General features: G+C 39.8%; 1 protein-coding gene across 1 annotated transcript; it reads right to left on the reverse strand.

Moving 5' to 3' along the window:
* Nucleotides 1–964: 964 nt before the first annotated feature.
* Nucleotides 965–21145, reverse strand: smarcd1 (SWI/SNF related BAF chromatin remodeling complex subunit D1). Its single transcript, XM_080424276.1, has 13 exons — nucleotides 20934–21145; nucleotides 16728–16903; nucleotides 15729–15771; nucleotides 15180–15302; nucleotides 14559–14681; nucleotides 12999–13115; nucleotides 12474–12575; nucleotides 11280–11441; nucleotides 8316–8413; nucleotides 7479–7614; nucleotides 5196–5318; nucleotides 3828–3929; nucleotides 965–2578 (listed from the first exon to the last, which is right to left on the reverse strand). The coding sequence occupies exons 1-13, from the start codon at nucleotides 21123–21125 to the stop codon at nucleotides 2525–2527; spliced, it is 1551 nt and encodes a 516-aa protein (XP_080280402.1). The 5' UTR covers nucleotides 21126–21145; the 3' UTR covers nucleotides 965–2524.
* Between the last annotated feature and the right edge of the window lie 3568 nt (nucleotides 21146–24713).

Genomic DNA, 24713 nt, shown 5'->3' on the forward strand with positions numbered 1-24713 from the left:
TAGCTGGGGCACTCCTGTATGGAACCAGTGGTGGAACAAGTACTCACATTTATTACTTAAGTGTAAGTATCAATACTGCAATATAGATATACTCTGTTACAAGTAGAAGTCCGGTATTCAAAATGTAGCCACTTGAGTAAAAGTACTCAAGTATTGGCATCAAAGCATACTTTAAAGTACCAAAAGTAAAAGTACTCATTGTGCAGAATGTCCCATTTCGCAAGTTCAAAATGTATAAAAATGTTTTGAAAATAGCCGATCTACAAGCTCACAATGCGTTGCATCGCGAGCTTGTAGATCTGCCATTTTCAATATGGCTGAAGTGGTTAGTGTGTTTTTTAATAATAATCAAAATCTACAAAGTAACTAGTAACTAAAGTTTTCATATAATTGTAGTGGAGTAAAAGTACAATATTTTCCTTTGAGACGTAGTGGGGTAGAAAAGTATTGGAAATTGCAAATAGGCCTATAAAATACCTCAAAATTGAAGTTTAGTACAGTACTTGAGTACATGTACTTAATTACTTTACACCGCTGCCTGGAACCAAGGGGGTCCTCCTACCCCATGTTGAGCACCGCTGGTCTGGAGAATGTTTTACTTTTATTTATTAGGCTACCTCTGACACCCATTTTATTGGATTTTATAATTACCTTGTGTACTTTGGTCTTGGGTTCATCGTTAAACTTTAAAGCATGTTGGATTTGAAACATGCCTACACACATCAAATGTGAGCCTAACCTAAACATGGTAGGCAAGTCCAGAGAAAATACAGTAGTGGTTCTCAAACCTTTTCTTGTCAGGGACCCCCAAATTGATATTTGGCTGCAGACTCCCATCAGAACATATTTTGTGCCAGGGACCGTCATACAAGATTGGTAAAATGCTGCAGAAATGTTTTGTTTTTTTGGAGAAACAAATCTATCACATGCGTAATTGTTTCCATCAGAAATACAGATTCAAAAGTTACTTTAAGATATCCTTTATTTTATTATAACGTAAGATTAGAACATACAGAAAAATAGGTTTGGTCCATGAAAAAGTCTTAAGATCATAATAATACTATAGTCCCAAGTGTTGTCTATTTCAACACTAGTGGTTCTGAAAATGTATTGAACTTGAACTATTTTACTAATCAGCCCTGAAAATTAGTGTATTCTTGGAATTCATAGAGTGAATGAAACCAACTCTTCAAATGAGGGCATCCAACTTGACTTTAGTAGGGAAAGAAAGTTTTACACCCACCAGCCTTAAGAGCCAATATCTATAGCTCTTGAATCAGACAACAAAAAAAGCAGAAATTCTTTAAATAGGGTAGGCCACATTCAATGACCAATGCACCACGCTTGTTCAAGTGTATATGGCTTCTCTGCAAATAATTAAAATACACAAATCTAAAAAGCATATTATGGAGCATTGGTTCATCAAATGCAACTGCTACGGTCATGTTATAAAGAAGAAAGTCATTGGGCTCACTGAGCGAGGACCGATAATATAAATATTGGGTAAACTATCCGAGCATAGACAGAGTTAAGAGAACCATCTGCCTGGAAAACAGATACAATTTTACTTCACATCAATCATCAGTTTTTTCCTTGCTCAGTATTTACAAAACTATATAGACTAGAGGTACTTATACTAGCTAAATCCTTGATATTCTGTACTAGCTAACAAGACAAATATTGATATATTTGTTTTACAAAACAAACAGGATCATTAACAAAAAAGTGGAACAATATGAAGCTTAATTTATATTTAGTTGCATGACCCTTTCAACAAGCGTTGCTAGACGATGTTGCTAAATTATGTACTTTTGAGAGAAAGGCTCAGGCAAATAAGTATAAATTAACCTTTAAACAACTCTGTCAGATTTGTCCCAACAGTGTACGTTCTGCCATAGTCAAGCTGTAATCTTCAATTTTAAACAGAGGACTGTGCCACAAACCATCAACACAGACCAATGAAATTGTATGACAGACTGACATGTATATCAACGCACTGTAGGATAAATGATTACAAACACGTTCACCATCTATACCAAACTTATGACTTATGATGATTTGGGGGCCAAAAATGGGAGTGTATTTTATGAATTCTGTTCCAAAAAAACAGAAAACAAAGACCCATGGCAAAATCAACACTTGATACTCGAATCAAATGAGTTTTTTGGCTGGTGCAACTGCCCGCTGTTTATCATGGGTGTACAATCAGTACTGTGTGGGCCAGGGGGCACAATCTGTCCAAATGAAAGGAATGCTTCCAGGTAAGGCTTAGGCAATCAAGAGAAAATACATTGTGCTAAGGGAGCTGTGGTGACAAAAAATAAAATCAAAGAAACAACCAAACTGCAATACACACTGAGCTGCAGGGTGGTGATGAAGCTTGAAAATATCCAATATAACAGTAACGCTGTCTATTATCTATATCTGTCTAGGTTTGTCAAAACATTTTGAACATCCCTCAAGCTCACAAACACTCTGAAAGCACAGTACGTCTTCTTGTTTGCCTGGCGCCTCTGAACAAACTTTAGGTATTCCTGATTCCGAGAGCCTGCTCCAGCTCCTGACGACGCTGCTGCACCTGAAAAAATGATCATAGATGTGATTAATAGGCTCCCCATTGAGTTGGGGAGAATCATTATATCATTGCGGTCGGGCAGAAACCTTGCATCTCCATATTTCAATATTGTTTTTATGTTATTCTTTGGTAAATGAATGTGCCATTTCGTCGTACAAGACAGTCGTGCCAAAGTACTGAAAAAAGCTGATCGACAAGCTCACAATGTGACGCATTGTGAGCATGTAGCTGCTTTTTTTTTCGCCATTAAATATATATTTTTAAGTAAACATGAAAGTGTCTGTGGGTTTTATAAATACTAAACCAATGAAAAGTATTAACATGCGCCTGTGACTGCATAACTACGTAGGATCCACATCCTGAAAAGTCACCGTTTTGGACAAGGTTTTCGCCTGACAATATGCACTGTATTTATGTGTCTGTATGCATGTCTTTTCTTTGCATATCTTAACACATTGACTGCCAATCGCGTAGATCTACGCGAACCTATTTAAAGCCACCACGTGCCAATCGCGTAGACCTACGCGAAGTGGCGTTTTATTTATTTATTAATTTTTAAGTTCACATTGGAATTTTTGTCACTTTCGATACGACACATTTCATTGTAGCACCACCGGAAACGGAATTATCCGGGATCCGGTTTTGCCGATCCCATCAGTCTCCATTCTAAAGCGGACACTAAAACGCCATTTTCTCGTTTGTAGTTTTTCTCGTCGCTGATTGCTGTTTTAACATAAACCGTTGTAACTACAAGATGGCGGCTGGGTTTTTGAAGGGGATTTCACTGGGCGACGCAGTCGGATCGCCGCTGTGTTTACAAACAGTTTTATGCTAGATCTAAAGGGATTTAACGAGGTCTGTGGCGACGTGAATAAAACAAAAAAACAATAAAACGCTGGCACTGGTGAGTACATTATGAGATTAAACTCTGGCGTGGAATGTGTTAAGAAACATTCATCCAATCCACTGAATCGATGAGCATTTTTTCAGAACCGGCTAACTCTTAACAGGCACACGTTCTAAATGGTGGCCATGCCCCAAACGCAATAGCCGTAGAAACATTCACCCAAAACGGATGAGGATGAAAGAGACAAAGAAAGACGGAAAAGGACAGGAGGTGCTAGGAATGAAAAAAAATAATCAAACCTCTCGCATATTGGCACAGCAGCCATTTTGAGCATGACTTAGGAGCAAAATGGCCATCGTATTAACTGTTAATACGGTGACTTGAGGTGAAGGGAAGACAGATTACCTTGGAGTAGAAGTAGCGGCACACCGCCTCCTGGGCCCAGGGCTGGAAATAGAACTCGGCCCTTCGTTCTTCTTCCGGGTTTCCGACCACATCTGTCATGGTCTGATTGCAGTGAAAAATACAGAATTAGACATTTGCACTTTTGAAAGTCATCTCCAAACTAGACTTGTAATCCAGACAGTGACAGTAGCAGGGAACAAATATTGATACGGTCAACAGGATAATTGAGTTGAAACAAAACAATTTTCTCTGGGGAAATTCAGTTGCAACTGCAGCCGGGTGCAGAATAAAAATGTTGATAGACCACAGCAGAAAAGCCTCACAAAGTAAACAACATTTTCTGGGGAAATTCAGTTGTAACAGCAGGCGGCTTCAGAATCGATAGACCACAACTGAACATCATCACTAAAGTAAACAATTATATTAATATATACATTTTATTTAGAAATATTCATAATCACATAGCTATGACAAAAATAGCTGAGTATAAATTGTGCAAAAGTGCTGCACCAACTGAATCTTGCAGTCTAAAAGCTGTTGAGTACGAGTGTAGTCAATTAATTTCTTTGTAGCATTTTCACACCCATGTTAACCCTACCATTGGAGCCCTTTCAGACAATCAGAAGGCCTGTCACAATTATTGCATAATCACCAGATGACAATTATTTGAGATAATCACAATTTCAGTTTCATACATACAAAAAAAGCTTGTAGATGGGCTATTTCCATTTTTTTTTTACAAGTATAACATTATTAAATGTCAGTCAGTTCTTTGTATATTTAAGTTATTTCTTATATCTGCCCAGTGCAACTTTTGCTTACAAAGCCTAAAGAAAAGCCAAATTTTTTTTTATTTATATGTTCCAATGTTCAAAGGCAAAATGAAATTGTTTGTCGCAATTATTTGTGTGACAATTAATCGTCAAGTAAAACTTCATGATCGTGAAAGCCCCAACAATCAGTTGAGCAAACAGCAGTATGAAATAAAGACATATTTGAGCCTGGGAAAAACATTAAATAAAAGACATATTTGAGCCTGGGAATGCCAAAGTCAGTTTGGCAGGCAAACGTCAGACATTGAGGTATCATGGACATGGCCAATAAATGTGGGGCATTTTAGAACATCATATGAATGCTGAGCATTTTACCAAGACAGCTGTTATGGAGGTCAATATTATAGTAGTATTACAAGCTTGTGCTTGGGTGGTTTTAAAAGAAGTGGAAGCTATATGGTGCACAGAGAGGTACCTCTTTCCATCAGTCCATAACTTTGATTGGGACTATATAAAACCCTCTAGACTTTTTAATGTCCTAGCGACACTGCTCCACTATTTAACACTTGCTTGGCTTATGACTGACAAGCCTTACCTTGAGGTCTCTGCACTGCGACTGCAACCAGTCGTTGATAAAGCCCTGAGGATCTCTGGCAAAGCTCAGCATAAACTCTCTCTGGGTCTTCAGCTGGTTTATGGTCTCAATGGTCTCATGGATCTGTGGAGAAAAACATCACCAATTCAGTTATTATCTGCATAGAATTAGTCATGTTACTAGCATAGAATTCTATGCTAATTATATGCTAGAATTAGGATAGAATTAGATTTAATGGATTAAATTCCATTAAATCAAATAATCAAATGGAATTAATATATTGAATGCAGGAACTGGACCAACTGGATGAGCACAGAATGACAATTACAAAGCCTGTTCTTATGTGGGTGATTTGGTTCTTGTTATTAATGACTGGTGTGGATTTGCCCAAGTTGTTTCCAACCCTGGTCCCAGGGTGAACCCTGGTACAGCTGGATTTCTGTCCTACTACCAGGCAATTCAGTAAGTTCACCTAACACGCAAGATCTAACAAGTCCAACGTCCCAATAACAGCTAGAATGAGAAATTAATATCCTGTAGCCTAGCCTTAATTGTTTTCCAAGACATTTTGTATTAATTAAAATGTCCTTATATAGCTTGCCTCAATGGCTTTATGGATCTGTAGCGAATCAAAACAAGATAGACCAAATGAAACTATTTTAGAGAACTATCTTCTATTAGAATTAATTATAACATTTTCCCATCCAATTAATTATTAAAAGAGCTAAAGTGCTACATGATGGACCCATTTCCATGGAATAAACATCATTGTTCATGAAAGTGAGACATTAACATTAATGTAGTAATTACAAGACAAAGCAGGCTGAATGACCGGTTTCTAGATTTTTGAATTGGCACAATCAGTCAGTGTCTGAGATTAGTTAGTGTAGCTGTGGTGGTGGTGTACATGAGGCATACTTTATGTAGATCTAACAGATACTTTAAGATTAAAATAACTTCTCAGAAAAGCTTTTGATATACAGCAAGCAGGAAAAGCATGTCCACTGACGATTATCACTCAAACAAAAACCACAATACGAACGGGGACAGCACCCATGGACTATAAACAAATATAATTTACACTGTTGACTCAGACTCAGAACAAAGACCCCACAGGAGGAATTCTGTCAGTAGGGGAGGTTTGGCTCCATGCCATTATCAATGTGATTACAGCCACAGTAATGGCTGCTGGCGGGGAGCTCACCAAGACCCAGCTGACCTCAACGTTGGACAGTTAAAAAGCGACAGACAAATGAAGTTGGTCGTAAATCGTCTCCATTTTCATTGTCTGTGTGCGTCATGGTTTTAGCATTGTTACAGAAGATGGAGAATGTTATCACACAGCCAATTGACGAGATTTAACACATCGGGTGCCAAACACGATCTGAACCGTGTTTTCACAGAGTAGCGCTTTGGTGCCGAACACGGTCTGAACCGTGTTTGGTGTCTTTTTGTTTTTTTCCACACGGGAGGGGCTGGAGCAGCTCTGGAATCACCCGTGGTGATTCTGAGAAGGATAGGCCAGATGGATCACCGTGTCAAAAAACATGGCTCCCATCCGCTTCCGTTCTATCTCCTTCTCTAAAACCCCTATAACTCCGAAACTCTTTACGCTGGGGAAAAAAAAAGACTAATTTTGTATGCACGATCGCTCCGCCATTGTTACTCGCGTGAGAGATGTTATCGTTCCAGGCGTTAGCCAGGACCATCGGGCAAAATGGAGGCATGCTTTTTTTTCACATGGAATGCGCGTCGTGGAGTCTACAGCTTAAACAGTGCTGCGCAGCTCAACGGTGAGATTTCTGGCACCGAACGTAATCTGTTATTATAAAATGCTGGCACCCAATCTGTTAAAAAACTGAGCAACAATCACTTGCATATTTAGAAAATAGGCTCTCTCTTGCGCTGATCACATTGATTGACATTGATACCGTTCCTAAACGATACAGATTTTTGTAATCCATTTAAAAAACGTAACTACATTGCACATTGAAATTACTTGAACAAATGAAAGACTTGCTTAATACTAAGGCAAGGCTTGACTCAACAGTTTTCTCAGGCAGGCCTGCTTCTGGCTTAGTATAAAGATAAATAAAAATAGTGTATTTAACACAATTTGAACTCGTCTAACTGCACCAACAAAAAACTTTTGAGTACAAACACAGGAAATAAATTATAAATGTATATATTTTGATACCGAAAGTATTGATGCTTTCATTTCGATGCAAATTCAATACCAAGCCCTACCCATACCCCACTTTGAGAACCTGTGGTATATATTACCTTGTTGTCCAGGCCAGCTATTTCTTGCTGACTGGCTGTGGAGAGGAGGAAGGAGTTCATCTGAGTCTTCAGGGTGTCGTCCACCTCTACATCAATGTCGTAGCAGGCCGTTTTCTTTTGGTCATTAGGGTCCACACTGCAAAGCAACACACAGCTCTATATTTAGTTTCACAGTGACTAGCTACAGTCATGTCACATTAAAGTGAGATCTTGTTAACACAAAATTGAAAGCAGGGATGTGTGTGTTGGTCTGAAGTGATCGGTTGTAAGTTATTTTTGTTTACAGTTATGTTGGATTGTTTGTGGCTGTAAGAGTGCATGAATCAATACACTAGTGAGCTTTAGTTGTGAAAGACACCTTAATTTAACTCTCTCTCTCTCTCTCTCTGATGTTTAGTAAGATGCAAGTCATGACAGTCATATCATACCACTTGTGCCACGGTAAGATCGTTAAAGTACTGTCATTCTTGTTTATATTCTAAGAAGGGGTTATTATTTCAGCTACAAAGTGAAGCTAAACTATTGCAATGAGGCCATCTGTGCTGTGCATGTATGTTTCTGTCTGAAACACTGTCTAACAAAGGGTGTTAAAACACACACTTGAACAACTACCAGACACTGCAAATGAAAGTTGATGAATCATGGCACTCAACTATGTACAGTTTGCCTTGTTTCAAAAGCATTCACATCTATCAGTAGCAAAGTCGGCATCTAAATGTATTTCCACCCTAAAAACAGTCACGCCTTAATGAACAAATTTACATCACATTTCCTTTGTTTTCCAGGCCTGAAAGACGCTTTTATTTTTCTATGACTGTGGGAAAGTCTGATAATTACCTGATGACATGGTTGATGATGATGGGCTCTGGGGGCATCAAGAGTGCATGCAAACGCTGAGGGATCTCTGAGAACTTCATGCGCTGGGTCTCGAATATCTACAGAATGACATCCACACTCCATTATTACAGCAAAGACAAATGGTACCACTAAATCTGCTATAAGATTGTGAGAAAAGTCTTATTTTTTTGGCAAACTGCCTCTGAATGGTGGAAATGGAAATGACCTCAGTGCTCATTGTCAAGAGCCAGCGAGTTCCTGATCTGAAAATAATGTATGATGTGGAGGCTAGAGTCAGCAAAGTGCATTATTTTTCTATTTCCACTTATACCATGGACACAAACCAACTATTAAAACTTAAGTAGCGTTTATTCATATTTTGGGGTAATACACTCTTTAAATAATAACTGAATTAATGACCTGATAATATTTCACATTTATAGCTTCCCCTAAAGTTTGAAAGCTACATTGAAATCCATGTTTTTAAGGATCACTTGTAGAAATTGAGGAGCTTCACTGAGAGGTAGAGTTCTCAAATTCTACCCGAACCCGACCCGGCCCGACGTTTTCGGGCCGAGCCGGGCCTCAAAAGTATGCTAATTGGTCGGGCCGAGCCGAGCCTCGGGCTCCATGAAAAAAAATAAAAAAAATAATGATTTTTTTAAAATATTAAATTTTTTTTATAATATATTTTTTAATTCTGTTCTGTCTGAATGTGTATTTATCTATTATGAAGATGGCGCTGACGGCGCTGACTTACTGGCGTTAACTTGCACTGTGCTGCTCACGCTCATGGCTCAGGCAGCAGAGCGAGAGAGTAAAAAAAAAGCGATTCAGGGCGAGCGTTCCGGTGGTAAACCGAACACTCGCCACAAAACACACTCGCCCCCATTCATTTCGTGGACAGAGGCCGCCGGATTAGACCCGGGGCGAGTGTGTCTTGGGCGTTCTTGTAATCCATTTCCGCATATTATGTAGCCATGGTTCACGTTCATGTTTCAGGGCTACCGCATGATGCATCCATATCATTTTTAATACAAAAACCCACGTCAATTTCGGTCTACAGTACACCAGCCTTCAACAATAGTGTACATTCAGTGGTCAGGTTCGTTCAGAAATCAATGGACCCTTCTCCCTGTCACGACCGTCATGGATGAACTTCAACCTGGTGTTTGCACTTTCTCCATTTATGGCCCGTACATCTACATGAACATTCATATTTCAAATATAAAGTGCTTATCCCATGGCCACGGATGTTACATTTATGTACGGGGCGGGCTCTCAGAAGTACCCGTATCATCCGTATTGTTCAATAAAAAGCATTTTAATCTGATCGGTGGCCATTTTCTCCATGCGCTTTCAACAAAGCCACCCTATCGGTTTGTAGGTGTATTGCACTCTGATACATTATGAGAAAATGGCCACTGATCGGATTAAAATACTTTTTATTGAACAATACAGAATATACGGGTACTTTTGAGAGTCCCGTGCATAATTTCAACATCCGTGGCCATGGGGTAAGCACTTTATATTTGAAATCTGAACGTTTATATAGATGTACGGACTGTAAATGGAGAAAGTGCAAACACCAGGTTAAAGTTGATCCATGACTAAACAGGAGTTTTCATGTACCGCAGGGTAAGACTGCCAGGAGCAGTTAATAAATAGACGAACAAATGAATTAATACACTTAAACAGGCAGCGCTGTGATTCTGAATTTTGTTACGATTACAGTGATTAGTAGCCTATTATTGACACCACCTGGGCGAGTGAGTCGTACTCGTATCGTGTAACTTTCCTGAAGAAGCTGTGTATGTGTTCAACAACACAGCCATTCAGCCTTGTAGTTTAAGTGCAGATTTCAGCTTGGGAAAAGCAGCCTCAAACGGGTTTGGGTACGTGGTTCATAGTCACCATTGCGTTATCGTGCTATTCCTATTCTTGCTATTATGTTGCAAATGATTGTGTGTGTGCTGACGCAATAACATTGACAGCTATGCTATGCAGCTGGCATTGGACAATCGCTTTTGCGGTGGGGTTTAGCGAAGGGTCCATTGAAGAACGCAGGAGCAAGCTTTCCATATATAGCCACGCGCGAGAACGTGCATACACGCAGTACACTACACGTGTCGTTGTTTTGTTTACGTTGTCAAAATGTTTTAATTTGAAGGTTTAACAGGATGTTCAATGTGTTTTTGTGAGTTAAGATTACTAACCGGCGTGCTCTATTAAGTTACACAAGTGGCGGAAACGGTGCTTTCTGATTTTCACAATACAATGTAATCCACCCGCGTTTAGTTCAGTATTATAATATTTTTCACCCAACGCGTGTAAACTTAAGCTAATAGGTTAACAACAGTCTCGAGTCGGTCTCAGACAGTCAGGGGGGAGAGGAGACGGAGACGATGCATCGCATTGCACAGAGGTGTGTCCGTGAGCCAAAGACAAGGATTTAACTTCATTTAAATCAACACAGTCAGTGTAAGTTAATGTCAGTCAGCGCCGTCAGCGCCATCTTCATAATAGATAAATACACATTCAGAACAGAATAATAATAGTAAAAATATTTTTAAAAAAAATCTTTTTTTCCCCTCGGGTTTTTTCGGGTTTCGGGCCTAACATGATGGAAATAGTCGGGTTCGGGCCGAGCCTCGGGCCGGCCCAGTCGGGCCCAGTTAGGGCCGAGCCTTAATTTTCAGGCCCGTTGAGAACTCTACTGAGAGGTTGTAACACATGCAGAGGAACATGCTATCCCTCCCAGTTTCCCTCCCTTCTTAAGAGACACAGTCACAGACTAACCTGTAGGTGTCGCTACAGGAGTGCAGAAACAGAGACTGCCCTACCCATTTTTGTTCGTTGGAACTCCCGGCCAAGATCGAGGCTTGGCAGGAACTTTACCCAAGAACCACTAATGGGCAACATACTGTGCTGCCCTATGTTACATCAACAAGGACTCCCCCTCACCTGTTGCAGATATTTGTCACAGTTAATGAACTCGCGCTCATGTGGGTCCTGGAGCTTGTGAGTCTTTACGTACTGCCACAGGGCCTGGATGATGACAGGCCGGGTCTGGGTGTGGATCCCCAGCATACGAGCCAGGCGGGGGTCCAACTTGAACTGAGGAGGCTGGGAAGGGGCAAAGAAAGACCATGATGGAGGTGGTATGGGGGTAATGGGGTGGGTTAGTGAATGGTGCAGAGAGAGAGATGGGAGTCGAGTGAAAAAGATAGAGGGAGAGAGAAACTCCAGAGATATACAGTATTAAATTGTTCTCTCTCTATAAGCCGGAAAATGGCATAATACACCAGCTTTCACTAAATAGTCCATGAGCCAGACAAGATTTCATTATCGAAAGAGTGGGCAAAACCATACCTATATTAAATTGTTCATAGGGTCAATACGAGTAAATAAATATATGATAACCTCTCCACAGGAGCAGCTTTTTCATGGTTATCACACAATTAGTTATTTTCCCCATACGTACATGACAGGTGAAAAAATTACAACATTTTAAAAAGAGTTATCATAATGAAACTTCCTGAGTTTATTACTTACATGAAGACAATGATTTATCGTATTACAAGTTTTCTGAAATTGTATATTTAAATATGCAAATTAGGCATTAGGAAAATATGCCAGAATTTGCATAACTTTCCAGAATCAACATTGGAACATTGGACAAAGCCAGAGTCAACATTCTTATTTCATTTTGTTAAGATGTTGGAGTCAAACGTTTGTAACGAGGGAATATTCAATATCTGGCTTAATTTTGGGGCTCTGGCTCATGGACTAAATGCCTAATTTGCATATTTAAATATACAATTTCAGAAAACTTAATACAATACAATACAATAATACCATAAATCATTGTCTTCATGTAAGTAATCAACTGGGGAAGTTTCATTATGATAACTATTTTTTAAACTTTGTAATTTTTTCACCTGTCATGTACGTATGGGGAAAATATCAAAATGTGTGATAACCATGAAAAAGCTGCTCCTGTGTAAAGGTTATCATATATTTATTTACTCGTATTGACCCTATGAACAATTTAATATAGGTTTGGTTTTGCCCACTCTTTCGATAATCATTGCTCAATTTTGGGGCTCTGGCTCATGGACTAAAAACCTTGAGTCTTACTGAAAGGCAGTGTTTTACCTGGTAGTCCAGCATAAGCAGGACGGTGCAGCGAACGCCCACATCACCTGGCCTCTTCACCTGGAAACCATCAGTTTCCTGGGTGGTGGCAGTCCTGTGCCACTGTAAACAAGGGAAGAAAATTACATTAACATATCATTATCCTCTATGACTAGAGAGGAAACGGCTAAAAGTAAGAAGGTGACTAAAACAAGCAAGAATGTGACTAAAACAAGTAAGCAGTGACTAATTTCACTGGTGTTTAAAGGCATGAAACCTAGTGTCCTTATTCTGGACATGTCATAATAGGCGAACATCCAGTGAAAATAGGCAAATATCCAACAAAAATAACAGATCTACAAGCTCACAACACTTCTGTCAGCTTGTAGATCAGCTATTTACAACAAAGGGATCTGGTGCAGAGAAAAAAGGATGGGACCATTCACTGCAACCATTCATTTTGTTGTGCTGGGGTCTCACAAACACTTGATTAATGAAAATGTAAACACATATGATTAAATAGAATTATTGTGAGTATAGTCTTACTTCCACCAGGTGATTATCGGGGCCATACAGATCTTTGTCAAGCTCAATCACCAGGGACTTGAAGAAGGAAGAGAACTTCCTTTTCTGTTTGGTGGCATCGTACTTGGACACAGCCGTCTGGAAAACAAACCATCATCACTACAAATTTGTCATGTCACCAGCAAGGCTAAAAGCAAGTATCTCCGTCCACCGGACAACACAGTGTATAGTAAAGCCCAAAATGTGTTGGCCACTTTTAACATCTTACCAGACTCCAAGATTACTGGTCATAACAAGGTGGTTGATGTTGAGTAAACAAACGTACCAGCTCAAGCCAACATTTACTAGCAAATAGCCTAGATATTCTATAGTGAACAATGTTAAAATGGCATGGTTATACCGGTATATGCAATTGTTCCCATAAACTGTTGTCCATGAAATAAAACAAACATCTACTATATAGTGCATTTTTCCAAAGTGTGATACAATATATGCATCACATGATATACCCAGAGACAGACTCCACACACCGACAGTGGAGGCAGCCAAACAAGACACCTACTGCTCGTATGGAGCAGTTAAGTATTCGGGCTGAACAATAATCAATATCACAATATGAGGCTGCAATTAATTATATAAAAGAGAGGGTCCAAAACAGACTTCTAAAGTAGGCATTCTAGTTTTAGGTAATATTTGGTCCATGCATCCAATACAGTACAGTGTTAATTTCACCCGTAAATGTATAATAAAAGGCACCATGTTTTTTATGTTTAGCACACTGACTAGAAGTCATACTGTACATTACTGCTGACAATTTCCAGTTTTCTTCACATTCCAAGAAGCCATTGTTTTCATCATTTCATTATCGATGAAAAGGAAACTTGGATGGGGGCGTGTGTTCACCGTTTTGCGACATTGTTGCTGCCCATGGTGAAAAATGAAGATAAAGAGGGTTCATAGGGGTACTCTAGGATCTATACTCTCAGTACTGATACACTGAGGAACACATTGTGCTCCAATCGGTTTTCGAACAAGAGCGGGTAGCGGAGTGTGGAAACAACCTCTTGAGCATGGAGCCGGATGTACTCCCACTCAACTCCACTCATGTGCTCTAACCCTAGTAGGGTCCATATTCTGGACATGTCATAGTAGGCGAACATTCAGTGACAATTCAGCAAAAATAGCAGAGATATAAGCTCAAAAGGTGTCGTGTTGCGACGCGTTGTGAGCTTCTTTGCTATTTTTGGTGAAAGATTTTGTGTAAAGGGAAAAAGGATGGGACCAAGTACAGACACATTGAGGGACCCTGATCAACTAAGTATATAGAGTTTAAATGGCTATGTGCATGAAGCGAGCAGGCTTTCCTTTGTTCTACAAGATCTGACTGTCAAGCAGATGCCAATAATTTGGAAAATTACAACACTAGGTAATACAGTATTACAGGCTCCTTTAATAAGTTAGTGTGTAAATTTGGGAATTCTGTTTGAAGTGAGCAGTGACTAGTGTGCAGACAAGAAAAGTTGGTCTACGAAAATATAGGCAGACATGAATCCAGAAATGACCCCATTGTGTCAGTCTTACATCTTCAAGCAGGCGGCCTTCTACACGTAGCTCCCATGATGCAACTGTGCCCTCTCCATCTTCAGCATCAGGCTTGGCAGGGTTGAAGGTGTTGGAAATGAAGATGCGAAGCTTTCTCTTTTGCTAGAACCAGCAAATCAGCAGAAGTCATAGATTTTTCATGATTAAAAATGTGAGATCTATTCTATGTATATTATTACACCTCGATTGATTTTAAATTCAACTTTTGTTCAATGTCTAAACAAGGGTTCTTCAAAGCCCTGTCACTACGGGTCACATAGAGCAGTTTTTCAATTTTACCAGGAAGTAAATTGCATTCAACTGGTGTCCCAGGGCCCTGACTAGACTGTGAATTCCATAAATGTTCCCATTTCAAAAGTGTGACAAGTGAACTGACTGGAGTTTCATGTAGCTCAAATGGGTAGAAAACGCCAACAAAACAAGTACCGTACTAAAAAGGTTCATTTCTAACAGAGTTGGATATAGCATATAGTAACGTAAAGCACTATGCCAAACTGTTTTCTATTATTAAAAGTCCAAGTGCAACGGAAATGCCTGAACCTGACAGGAATTAAACTAGAAGTGAATAATTTCAGTGGAAGCCAAAGTTCTCTGCTTTACCTTAATGGGCCTCTTGAGAGCCTCCTGGATGTCCAGCCTCTTGCGCATAATGGTCTGGTCTAGTTTCCTCTCAAAGGCCAGTAGATCCATGTAAGCCTGAGACTCTGGGACCAGCTCTCTGATCTGGGACAGGAAAAACAAACACACACACACACACAGGTCATTCAGGCTATCTACTGGCACTGGCAGTAGCTAATGGAACAGTGGAAATTCCCATTGTTGCACTCATCATGCAATGAGTTGGGTGACTATGACGTATGAAGATAGAAGCCTAACCTTCTCCAAAATATACCACAATGTAGTACACAACATGGCCCTGTGAGCCTCTAGTGTTTATTTTAATGATAAGAATTTACCCTTAAGAGTCTCAGATAAATTAACTAAATTAAATAAAGGACCACGATTTTTTGTGTGCAGCTAACACAAACATTACCAAGAAACTGTTAAGAAGATACATTCTGATTCACTTGTGGATTTGTTTTAATGACCCCCACAATCACAGCCAGCAATAATGAGATTTGTATGGCCCACATTTTGATTAATACTCACCCTCTGAGGTAGAATTTTATCAGCCATCTTCTTCTTCTTAGTGCTGAAAAAACATCATTAAAGAAAGATTACTTTAAAGTATGCGAGTTAGAATAGAAAGGCAATTACATTTTTCAGTTTCGTTTTATAGATTACCCTGAACCATGTTACACTGTGGACACGCACCGCCACATCACCAGGGCTGCACGATAGTGTATGATGGCTAAATGTTTTATTTTGTTCTTAATGCCTTTGTTGTTCATTGGAACCACATATTTAGTTAAATGGTATGTAATGGCCTCTGTCATTTTATTGTGCCTCTGGGTGCCTGATGGATGGGGAGAGGGGACTATACCGTCTGTTATTAACCCTTGTGTAATGGTGAGGAGACAACGGCAAGGATTCACGGCAAAGTTTCACGATTATGTAACTGCGAAACAAATCAATCGTCATTTTCAATATTTGGATTAATTGTGCAGCCCTAGTCATAATAAAACACATTTCAAATCAAACTTAATGTATTAGCACATTTACAACAATCTAAATTGACCAAAGTGCATGTACAATACATAGAAGGCATAAACAGAACACAGGACATGCATAAATAGAAACGTATGAAACAAAATAGAAGTCATAGAAAGAAATTAGTCTTGAGAGGAGAATTAAAAACCCAGATAGTCTGAGCACTTCTAATGGGCTAATAGGCTGTTCCAGAGCCTGGGCAGCAGCAGCAGAAAAAGGCACGGGTGACCGTGGTTTTTAAGTCTAGTTTTGGGAACAGAGTCCAGGAGCAACTTGTCAGCCGACCTCAAAGTCCTGACTAGGGTATAAAGTTCCACACAAGTTCAGCGAGATATGGAGGTGTCCATGTAAAGATTTAAAAACATTTACTTTACACTAACTCAGTTTGTTTCATAAGCCCAGTGGACTGAAATGACACTTAATCTTCATACAAACATGCACCCAGTGTACTGAAACAGAAGCCCTGAAATGACACTGTGCAAACCAGTGAGAACTTACTGCTGGTTGCGATTCTGCTGCTGGACCTGTTGGATCTGCTGGGGTGCAGGCCTCTTGCGAGACGGGTCCATGACCCCAGGCATCCCAGGGCGGGACACAGGGCTGTTGCCATATCCTGGAGGGCCCATGGCTGGTCCCTGGGGCGTCATGCGGTTGGATGGGGGCATGCCAGGTCTCTGGATAGGAACGAAAGATTGTGGTAAATTTCCAGAGCTGAGCAGCTCCTTTGCTGGAGCAGTGTGGGGGGGTTAGGCTGTCCTTCTCAACAGCACCTCTTCAAGTCGGTTTGACAGAGTTGAGGCCATACTGATATAAATGGTAGATTTAAAAATCAAGATTTGGTCATAGACTAGAGTGCAGTCTGGAGTATAAGCACGGTTATGGATTGTTCAATTACAAATGTTATTACCGCGGTGAAAATGCAACTTGGCGGGTAACGACTCTGTATTTATCCTGCTCTAGGACAGTCGTGTTTTAGTTATTTTGATACGTAATGGAAACAACGACTAAAAAAGATGAAAAAGTCAGAACAATGGCTAAAAAAAAACACTAAAAAGGCTGAGTTCAGAGAAGTAAATTCATTCTTCAAGGTCAGTATGCACTATGCAACTATGCATTGTGCCACAAATGCATTTTAAAAGGAGCCAGAGGGCAAGACACAACAACGCCCAACACCTTTTCATTTTAACATGGTTACATAAAACGTTTATACGCTTGCATTGGTAAGCAGCAACAGAGCAAAAGAAACATGGAACACTAGCACTGATTATTACGATTACTCTAAATGATGAAGGCTTCTACCAAGCTACCTTAATACATTTTTGCATGACACCTTTCACAAGGAGAGGTATCTCAAATTTACATGTCAACTACTGCAAAAAAGACAATACCCCCCCACACAAAACAGCCAACTCACCACCACACCATGTGATAAGAATTCAAACAGACGGCTGTGTGTGTCTGACTGCATGACACTATGTGCAGATAAAAGCAGCAGATGAATGATAAATCACTGATCTCCCCTTTTCTCTTCAGCAGACACTCTTGTAACTGCAAATCTCAACCCAGAGAGGATAAGGCACTGAATCCCTCCCCCCTTTCTCTAGGTTGGAGAGAGAAGAGCGAGATAGATGGACTCAGTGCTGTGTTCTAGGTTTTCTTCTGAGGTATACGTCATTCCCTGCACGACATGCGCGTGGTCGTGGGTATACGACGTTTTCAATGGATGAAATGGTTAGAAGACAGTGACTACGTTTTTTCTGCACTGTATACTTCGTATACAGCTTAACACGGTAGAACACACCACTGGATGGACTCACTCACTACACTCTACCCCAACCTCACCTCTGCCAAAACGTAAGCCTCCAATAGCCCATACATTGTCTTGTAAGCTCCGACAGCTGACAAAAGTGTTCCTTGTTTTTTAGGTTTGCGATCAGCAATGCTGTCAAAATGTGACTACCAAAACAGCACCCAGCGTCTCGACCACGCTTTCCCATTTCATTGTGCTCTCAGTTTTTCAAAAAACAAATCAAAAATACGTTCTAAAGATAGTGGTTTGACTATTAAAAGCTTGACCTTTCTGACTGCCCGATGAAACTGCTATGACGGCATTAGAGAGAAATAAAAACAAAAACTGTCCAAATGATATTTGATGAATAAATTCATAATTTAAAAGATATATATTTGATTTTGACAGAAATGTGGACGGTTTAGGCTGCATTGAAATGGGCACACCCACACACTCACAACAGAACATAAAAAATACAAATAAAAAAACTATATTGGATGTAAAAAGAATAGAAGTGTAGTGAATGGGAAGAGGTGCCAAGAGAGATTCCATGCAATTTATTTAGCACTCTTTTCATAGCCATCAGCACAACCTTGGCTTTCTAGAGAACAATCACAAGTTCTGAGTATGAGGCTTTCTTGATTATGTTACCACAGCATGCTTTTGTGTGTGAAAGCTGTCAAGGACAGGGCAGAAAATGGAATGAACATCCTTTCACAGAGATGTGCTGTCAGAATGTTAGTAGGTAAGCTGCAATGACTTGAAAAAAGAAGGGTGGGAGAAGTAAGACCTCTCCATCATTGTGAACATGTGAAATAAGGCGAGGTAAATCCAAGGCAAGATGGTTACCTAGTAGCTGCATGTCTAAAATAAATTGAAGTTACAGGTCCTTAACCACTTAAGCCCCACTTTATGCTTCATTATATTTTGGTTTTGGACAAAATTACGCTTTATTTTTTGTATGCCTACATGCCCAAAATATGGGCATTGGGTTTAAAGTGGCTGTAGTGGTCAAACTTCCAGTCAACATCAAGTTATTCTATGCTTTAATAATGAAAGCAAAGCAGCATCTGGAACCTACATAAAATGTAAAGCAGCAAAAGCATTGTATGACATGAACAGAATTAAGCTCAGTACCAAATCAGTAGCCTGGTAAACCCTCCCTCCAGAAATCTCATTTGTATTTTATTTCAGAAATCAAATGGAAATGAGAATTCCGGAGGGAGGGGCTTTACCAGGCTACCAAATCAGACCCGAAACCACTTGTGTTTTACCCTTTGGACAAAAACCTTCTCTCTCTGTGTCCCCAGTTAAATGAAAATATTCAGCCCATATCATTAAGAGAGAGGGGGAAAAGTTTGGGAATCCCTGCACAACATTGCTGTATTCCTCAAGGATCTCCGTCGCTTGCTCCCAGTTAAACCGAATACCATCAGTGTTGCCAGATTTTGCGAGAGAAATAAGCAACCAAGTCGATCCATGTCTATGAAAACAAGCCCAAAAGAAGCATGAACACTAGTTTGAACCTATATACAGCTACTTTCAAGGAAGAAATTTGGAAAATTATGTTTTTGAAACATTTTAAATACACAAATCTTGTATGGGGTTCCCTGGCACAAAATATTTTCAGCATCTGTGGCCAAGCCAAGTACATCTTAAATGGGGGGGGGGGGGGGGTAGTTGACATGAAAAAGTTAGATAACCACTGGTTAAACAACATTAAGGAAAGCACCCCAAATAAGCAACTACACTTTAGAAACAAGTTTAAAAAAACCGCAACCACCTATATTTACTAGCAACTTCTGGAGAAAAACAAGCCCAAAGTCACTTATAATAAGCAGACTTGGCAACACTGAATACCATCCAGGGGCAAGTGTTATAAAGTATTACCATAACAGACATAGTGTGTAAAATGAATCACTTATCGTCTGCATAACAGCAGCTACCATAGTAAAGCGCACTCCAGCATCCCAACCACTGGGCGCAGGCTATTCCCTGAAAGATGGCAGTGCATGTTATTACATAAAACGGCTATCATAACGGTATAGGTATACGTGTCTGCAAAGTGCACCAAATCATTGAATACATCCTTTGTACACAATCAAAGCCAATCAGTATCAGAGCAACCTGCACAACATTTTACAGTGTATCAAAGAATCAAACTACTCATAAAGCATACCTCGGCAGATAGAGCGCTATGCAAGTTAGCTAGGCTACAGTGTTGCCAGGTTTTGTGAGGGAAATAAGAAACCAGGTCTAGGAAAACAATTCCAAAAGAAGCAACATGAGCACTTTAAACCCATTATGCATGGCTATTTCAAAATAGCCGATCTAAAAGCTCACATCACGACGCGTTGTGAGCTTGTAGATCTGCCATTTTCAAAAACTCTTGAAATAAAAAGTGGAATATTTGGAATATTCTTGAAACATTTTAACAACACAAATGAAATGAAAATATTTGAGAACCACTGGTTTAAAAATAAAATAAAAAATGTGGAAACAAGCCTAAATAAGCAACTACACTTTAGAAACAAGCCCAAAAAACCGCAACCATCAATATTTACAAGCAACTTAACAGAAAGAGACGCCGCTTATTATAAGCCGACATGGCACCACTGATAAAGCGCTATGCAAGTCAGCTAGGCTAGCTGGCTAAGTTATTTGGCTAACTAACCTCACTACCAGCTGCTAACCCAAAGCCAGTTAGATCACACTTTCTATTGGGTTTAGTTTCAGTCAGAGCAGGGTATTTGTGTCTATTAGAACAGTTGATAACAGCTGTATTCTAACTAACAGGGCCTCCAGCTAGCATCAGTAGCGCTATTAGCCCCCTGACAAAGCAGAGGGAAAGGCTTTGTTCTTGCAGACAGACATGCTCCATGGATCATGGATGGAGTGATGGTGGCTCTGCTCACCGGGTATCCAGGCCCTGGCATCGGGGAGCGGTACATGTTGTGGTTCTGTCCGCCCGACGAGGGTCCCATCCTCCCGGAGGGGGTCCCGGGTCCCATGCCCGGCGGTCCTCCGCCCTGTACCGGGGGTCCGGGTCCCATTCCTCCGCCACCGCCTCCCGTCGGGGCCGACTGAAAGCCTCCTCTAGCCGCCATCTCTCCTCCGAATAGCTCCAATAGCACAGCCGGGGGAGAACTTAAGGAAGTATCGCGAGACGAGGGGCAATGCCGATGGATCCCTTGTCCCTTGATGAGCAGTGGTGGAAAAAGTACTCTTTTTTACTTGATTGATTGATTGAATACTTTACGAACAGTTTTCAAGGACAAGCACAGGGAAGTACAGTTCAATACAAGATCATTTTAAACCCAAGAAAGCACTATGGCGTCACTTAATTGGCGTGTTGCCATTGGGGTCCTTGTACTCAATTCATCGAAACATTTAAAGGGGAAATCCACCCATTTTCAATATTTAACTATGTCATTAATATAGCATAAAGGAGTTGTGTGGAAATAAGAAAAAATTAAAAAAAAAATTAACATTGCAAAAAAATTTAACATTGCAAAAAAATTAACATTGCAAATTACACCATGATGAGTCATCACAGTGTAATTTGCAATGTTAATTTTTTTGCAATGTTAAATTTTTTTGCAATGTTAATTTTTTTTTAAATTTTTTCTTATTTCCACACAACTCCTTTATGCTATATTAATGACATAGTTAAATATTGAAAATGGGTGGATTTCCCCTTTAATGTCAGACAAATACACTATAATGCAAAAACATCATAAAAATATGTACAGTAAACATCATATCAACGGGGGGGGGGTGTTGTGATTGTGGACATCACATCATTGACGTTTTTGAAGTAGTTTGACGGGTACATGGGTGAGTGACTTAAAGGTAGGGTAAGTGATTTTCTTTGGTTAAAATAAGTGTTAAATAGCTCTATATTTTGTAGTACTCATTGCTATAGAGTGTTTGTTCAGTAAAAGGAGTCTCCTTGTCTCTCCAGCTCTTTATAAAACAGAAAATTCATTTTCGTTTCAGTTTCAGTTTCATTTCCAATTGTATCCAATCAGGATAGAGAACTCAATCAGGATATAGATTAAACAAGTGAAATTGGAAGTGATGACACTAAGAAATGAGCAGGCAAAATTGGAACTGGAACACTATAAAAATGAAGCTTAAAAATGGGTACTTTCTCCTGATTGGCTGAGATTCTGACACCTACCGGAAAATGTATTTTCTGTTTATTAAAGAGCTGGAGAGACGGGGAGACTCCTGTTACTGAACAAACACTCTATAGCAATGATTACTATCAGAATATAGTGCTTTAACCTTTTAACAAAATACTTTTTGTTTTAACCAAAAAATATCACTTACCCTACCTTTAAGTTAAAGTGTCAATACTGCAATGTAGAAATACAAAATTGACTTGAAAGTACAAAAGTATTGGCATCAAAATGTACCAAAAGTAGAAAGTACTCATTTGCAGAATGTCCCAATTCTCAAGTTTTCAAATGTATAAAAATCTTTTGAAAATAGCATATGCATCACATTGCAGCACATTGTGAGCTTGTAGATCGGCTATTTTCAAACCCCCAGTGGTTCTTGTATTCTTGTATTTGTTTTACTGAGGATAAGGTTAGAAATAAGGTTAAGATTAGGCATAGTTTTACTGAGGTTACGTTTAGGAATAACAAGGTTAGGTTTTAGGCTAGCCCTAGTTTTAGGCATAGTTTTACTAATAATATATGTAAACAACATGACATCAGCTTGTGACTGCAATTTGTTCTTGTTCGCGGATGACTCGCTCTCCTGGTCTCGGACAAGGACAAATTGATTGATTGATTGATGTACTTTATTTAGTAAGACATGAGAACAACAGTACATGGAAGTACAAATTCACTATACAAGGTCTACTAAACTGGAAGGCTCATAAAGCACTAAAGCTTGTTTAAAATGAGATCCCCACGCACACAAATCATGATGACATATAAGAGACAGACAGATATACACACTACTGTACAGAACGTCATACAATCAGCTTACAGGTTACTGGTATGAAATACAAAATATGTACAAGAGAAAAAATAGGAAGAGTTCAGGGTTTTAGGTTAAGACTTTGACAGGGGCCATTTTCGAATTGCAGCCTCCTGAAGGTGTTTCTTTAGGGCAGTTTTGAAAGTGAGTAGGGTTTTTGCAGGTTGATAAAGCTCTTAGCTCTGAACTCGGGAAAAAAAATCAGCACCTGGTGACAATGTGATCACAAGAAAAGAGGAAATTACCTACCTGGGTTGAATTTTAGAGGCAAATCTTTCCAGTGAAAAAATTGCAACAAAAGTAATCAAAAAAGTCAACCAAAGAACAAGATTTTTGTACAGGATCTCCTCGCTGGTCAGTAGGAAATACATTGAGGACTCTCAGGAGCACTCATCCAATGTCACCTCGACTATGCTTGCACCTCTTGGACTTGGTACCATAGCACCACACAATGGCTTTAAAAGCAAGGCTTCACACATCCCAAAACAAACTGGTCAGGCTACTGCTTGGCCTCACAACTCACTTAACCCCTGCTCATTATGCTAGGGTGGGATGGCTCAGGGTAGAGGACAGAGTACAGCAACTCGCAATGGGCCTGGTCTTCAAGATATACAACACCACAGAGACACCCATGTATCTGTCAAACTACTTCAATAATGTTAAAGACACACACAAGCACAACACCAGAGGGAAATGCCCTACCAACAGTCATACAAAGTGTGACTCCTAGTCTATACCCTCCTTCAAAACCGCTCTAAAAGAGCACTTACAGGTGTCTGCAATTTGTAACTGGCCCCTGTAAAAAGTCACCGGAAATGACCCCCCCACTCCCAAACGGTTTACTCTACATATTTTTTTTTTTTTTTGATTTTTATTACTACTCGTAGGCTATATATGATGTTTTGCCGATCTACATCGACATGTTGTGAGTTTGTAGATCGGCTATTTGAACGGAATTTAAAAATGTTTTTCAAAATAGTAAAAAAAAAAGGCCTAAAAGGTTTAGCATAAGGTGTAAGGTGGTGCACAAGATAGGATCCTAGGGGGTCCGCCCTAGGCCCTACTATGCACATGTGCCATCTACACAGGGACATGTCGCCGTTCACATGAATGCAGTGGAAAGTGACACCTTTGTTACACCCAAATCGTAGAAGCGTGAAGATTGTGACTAGCTGGCTTTCTCAGTCACCAATGACGAAGTACATTTAAAAATGTTTTGAGGATCTGCACTTGAGTATTTGCTTACTTTGAGTATACTTTCACTCCAATACATTTCAAAGACAAATATTTTGACTCCACTACATTTCTAGGAAGGGAAAAAAGTACATTATGAACTAACCACTTAAGCCGTATTTCAAATATAGAGAAAATAGCCGATCTAGAAAAATATCTGATATTTTTGGTACATTGTAATTTGTACTTTTGAATACATAATTATTTTAAAAAACATATACTTTAGTATTTTTTTAAAACAACTCTTTAACTCAACTTTCACTTGTAGTTGAGTAATATTTGACCAGGACCGAGGAATATCAGTACTAACAGGAACGCCCCAAAACACACTCGCCCCAATTTTTTTCACAGAACTCTCGCCCCCAGCGGCGGACCACTCTGCCCGCTTGCCGCAGAAGGCTCGCCCCCAGTGGGGGACCACTTGGTGCTGAACGCTCGTCCCCAGCCAGGCGGACCACCGTTTGGTG

The sequence above is a fragment of the Gymnoscopelus braueri genome (genome assembly GCF_963280865.1).
Source record: "Gymnoscopelus braueri genome assembly, chromosome: 3".
Lineage (NCBI taxonomy): Eukaryota > Metazoa > Chordata > Actinopteri > Myctophiformes > Myctophidae > Gymnoscopelus > Gymnoscopelus braueri.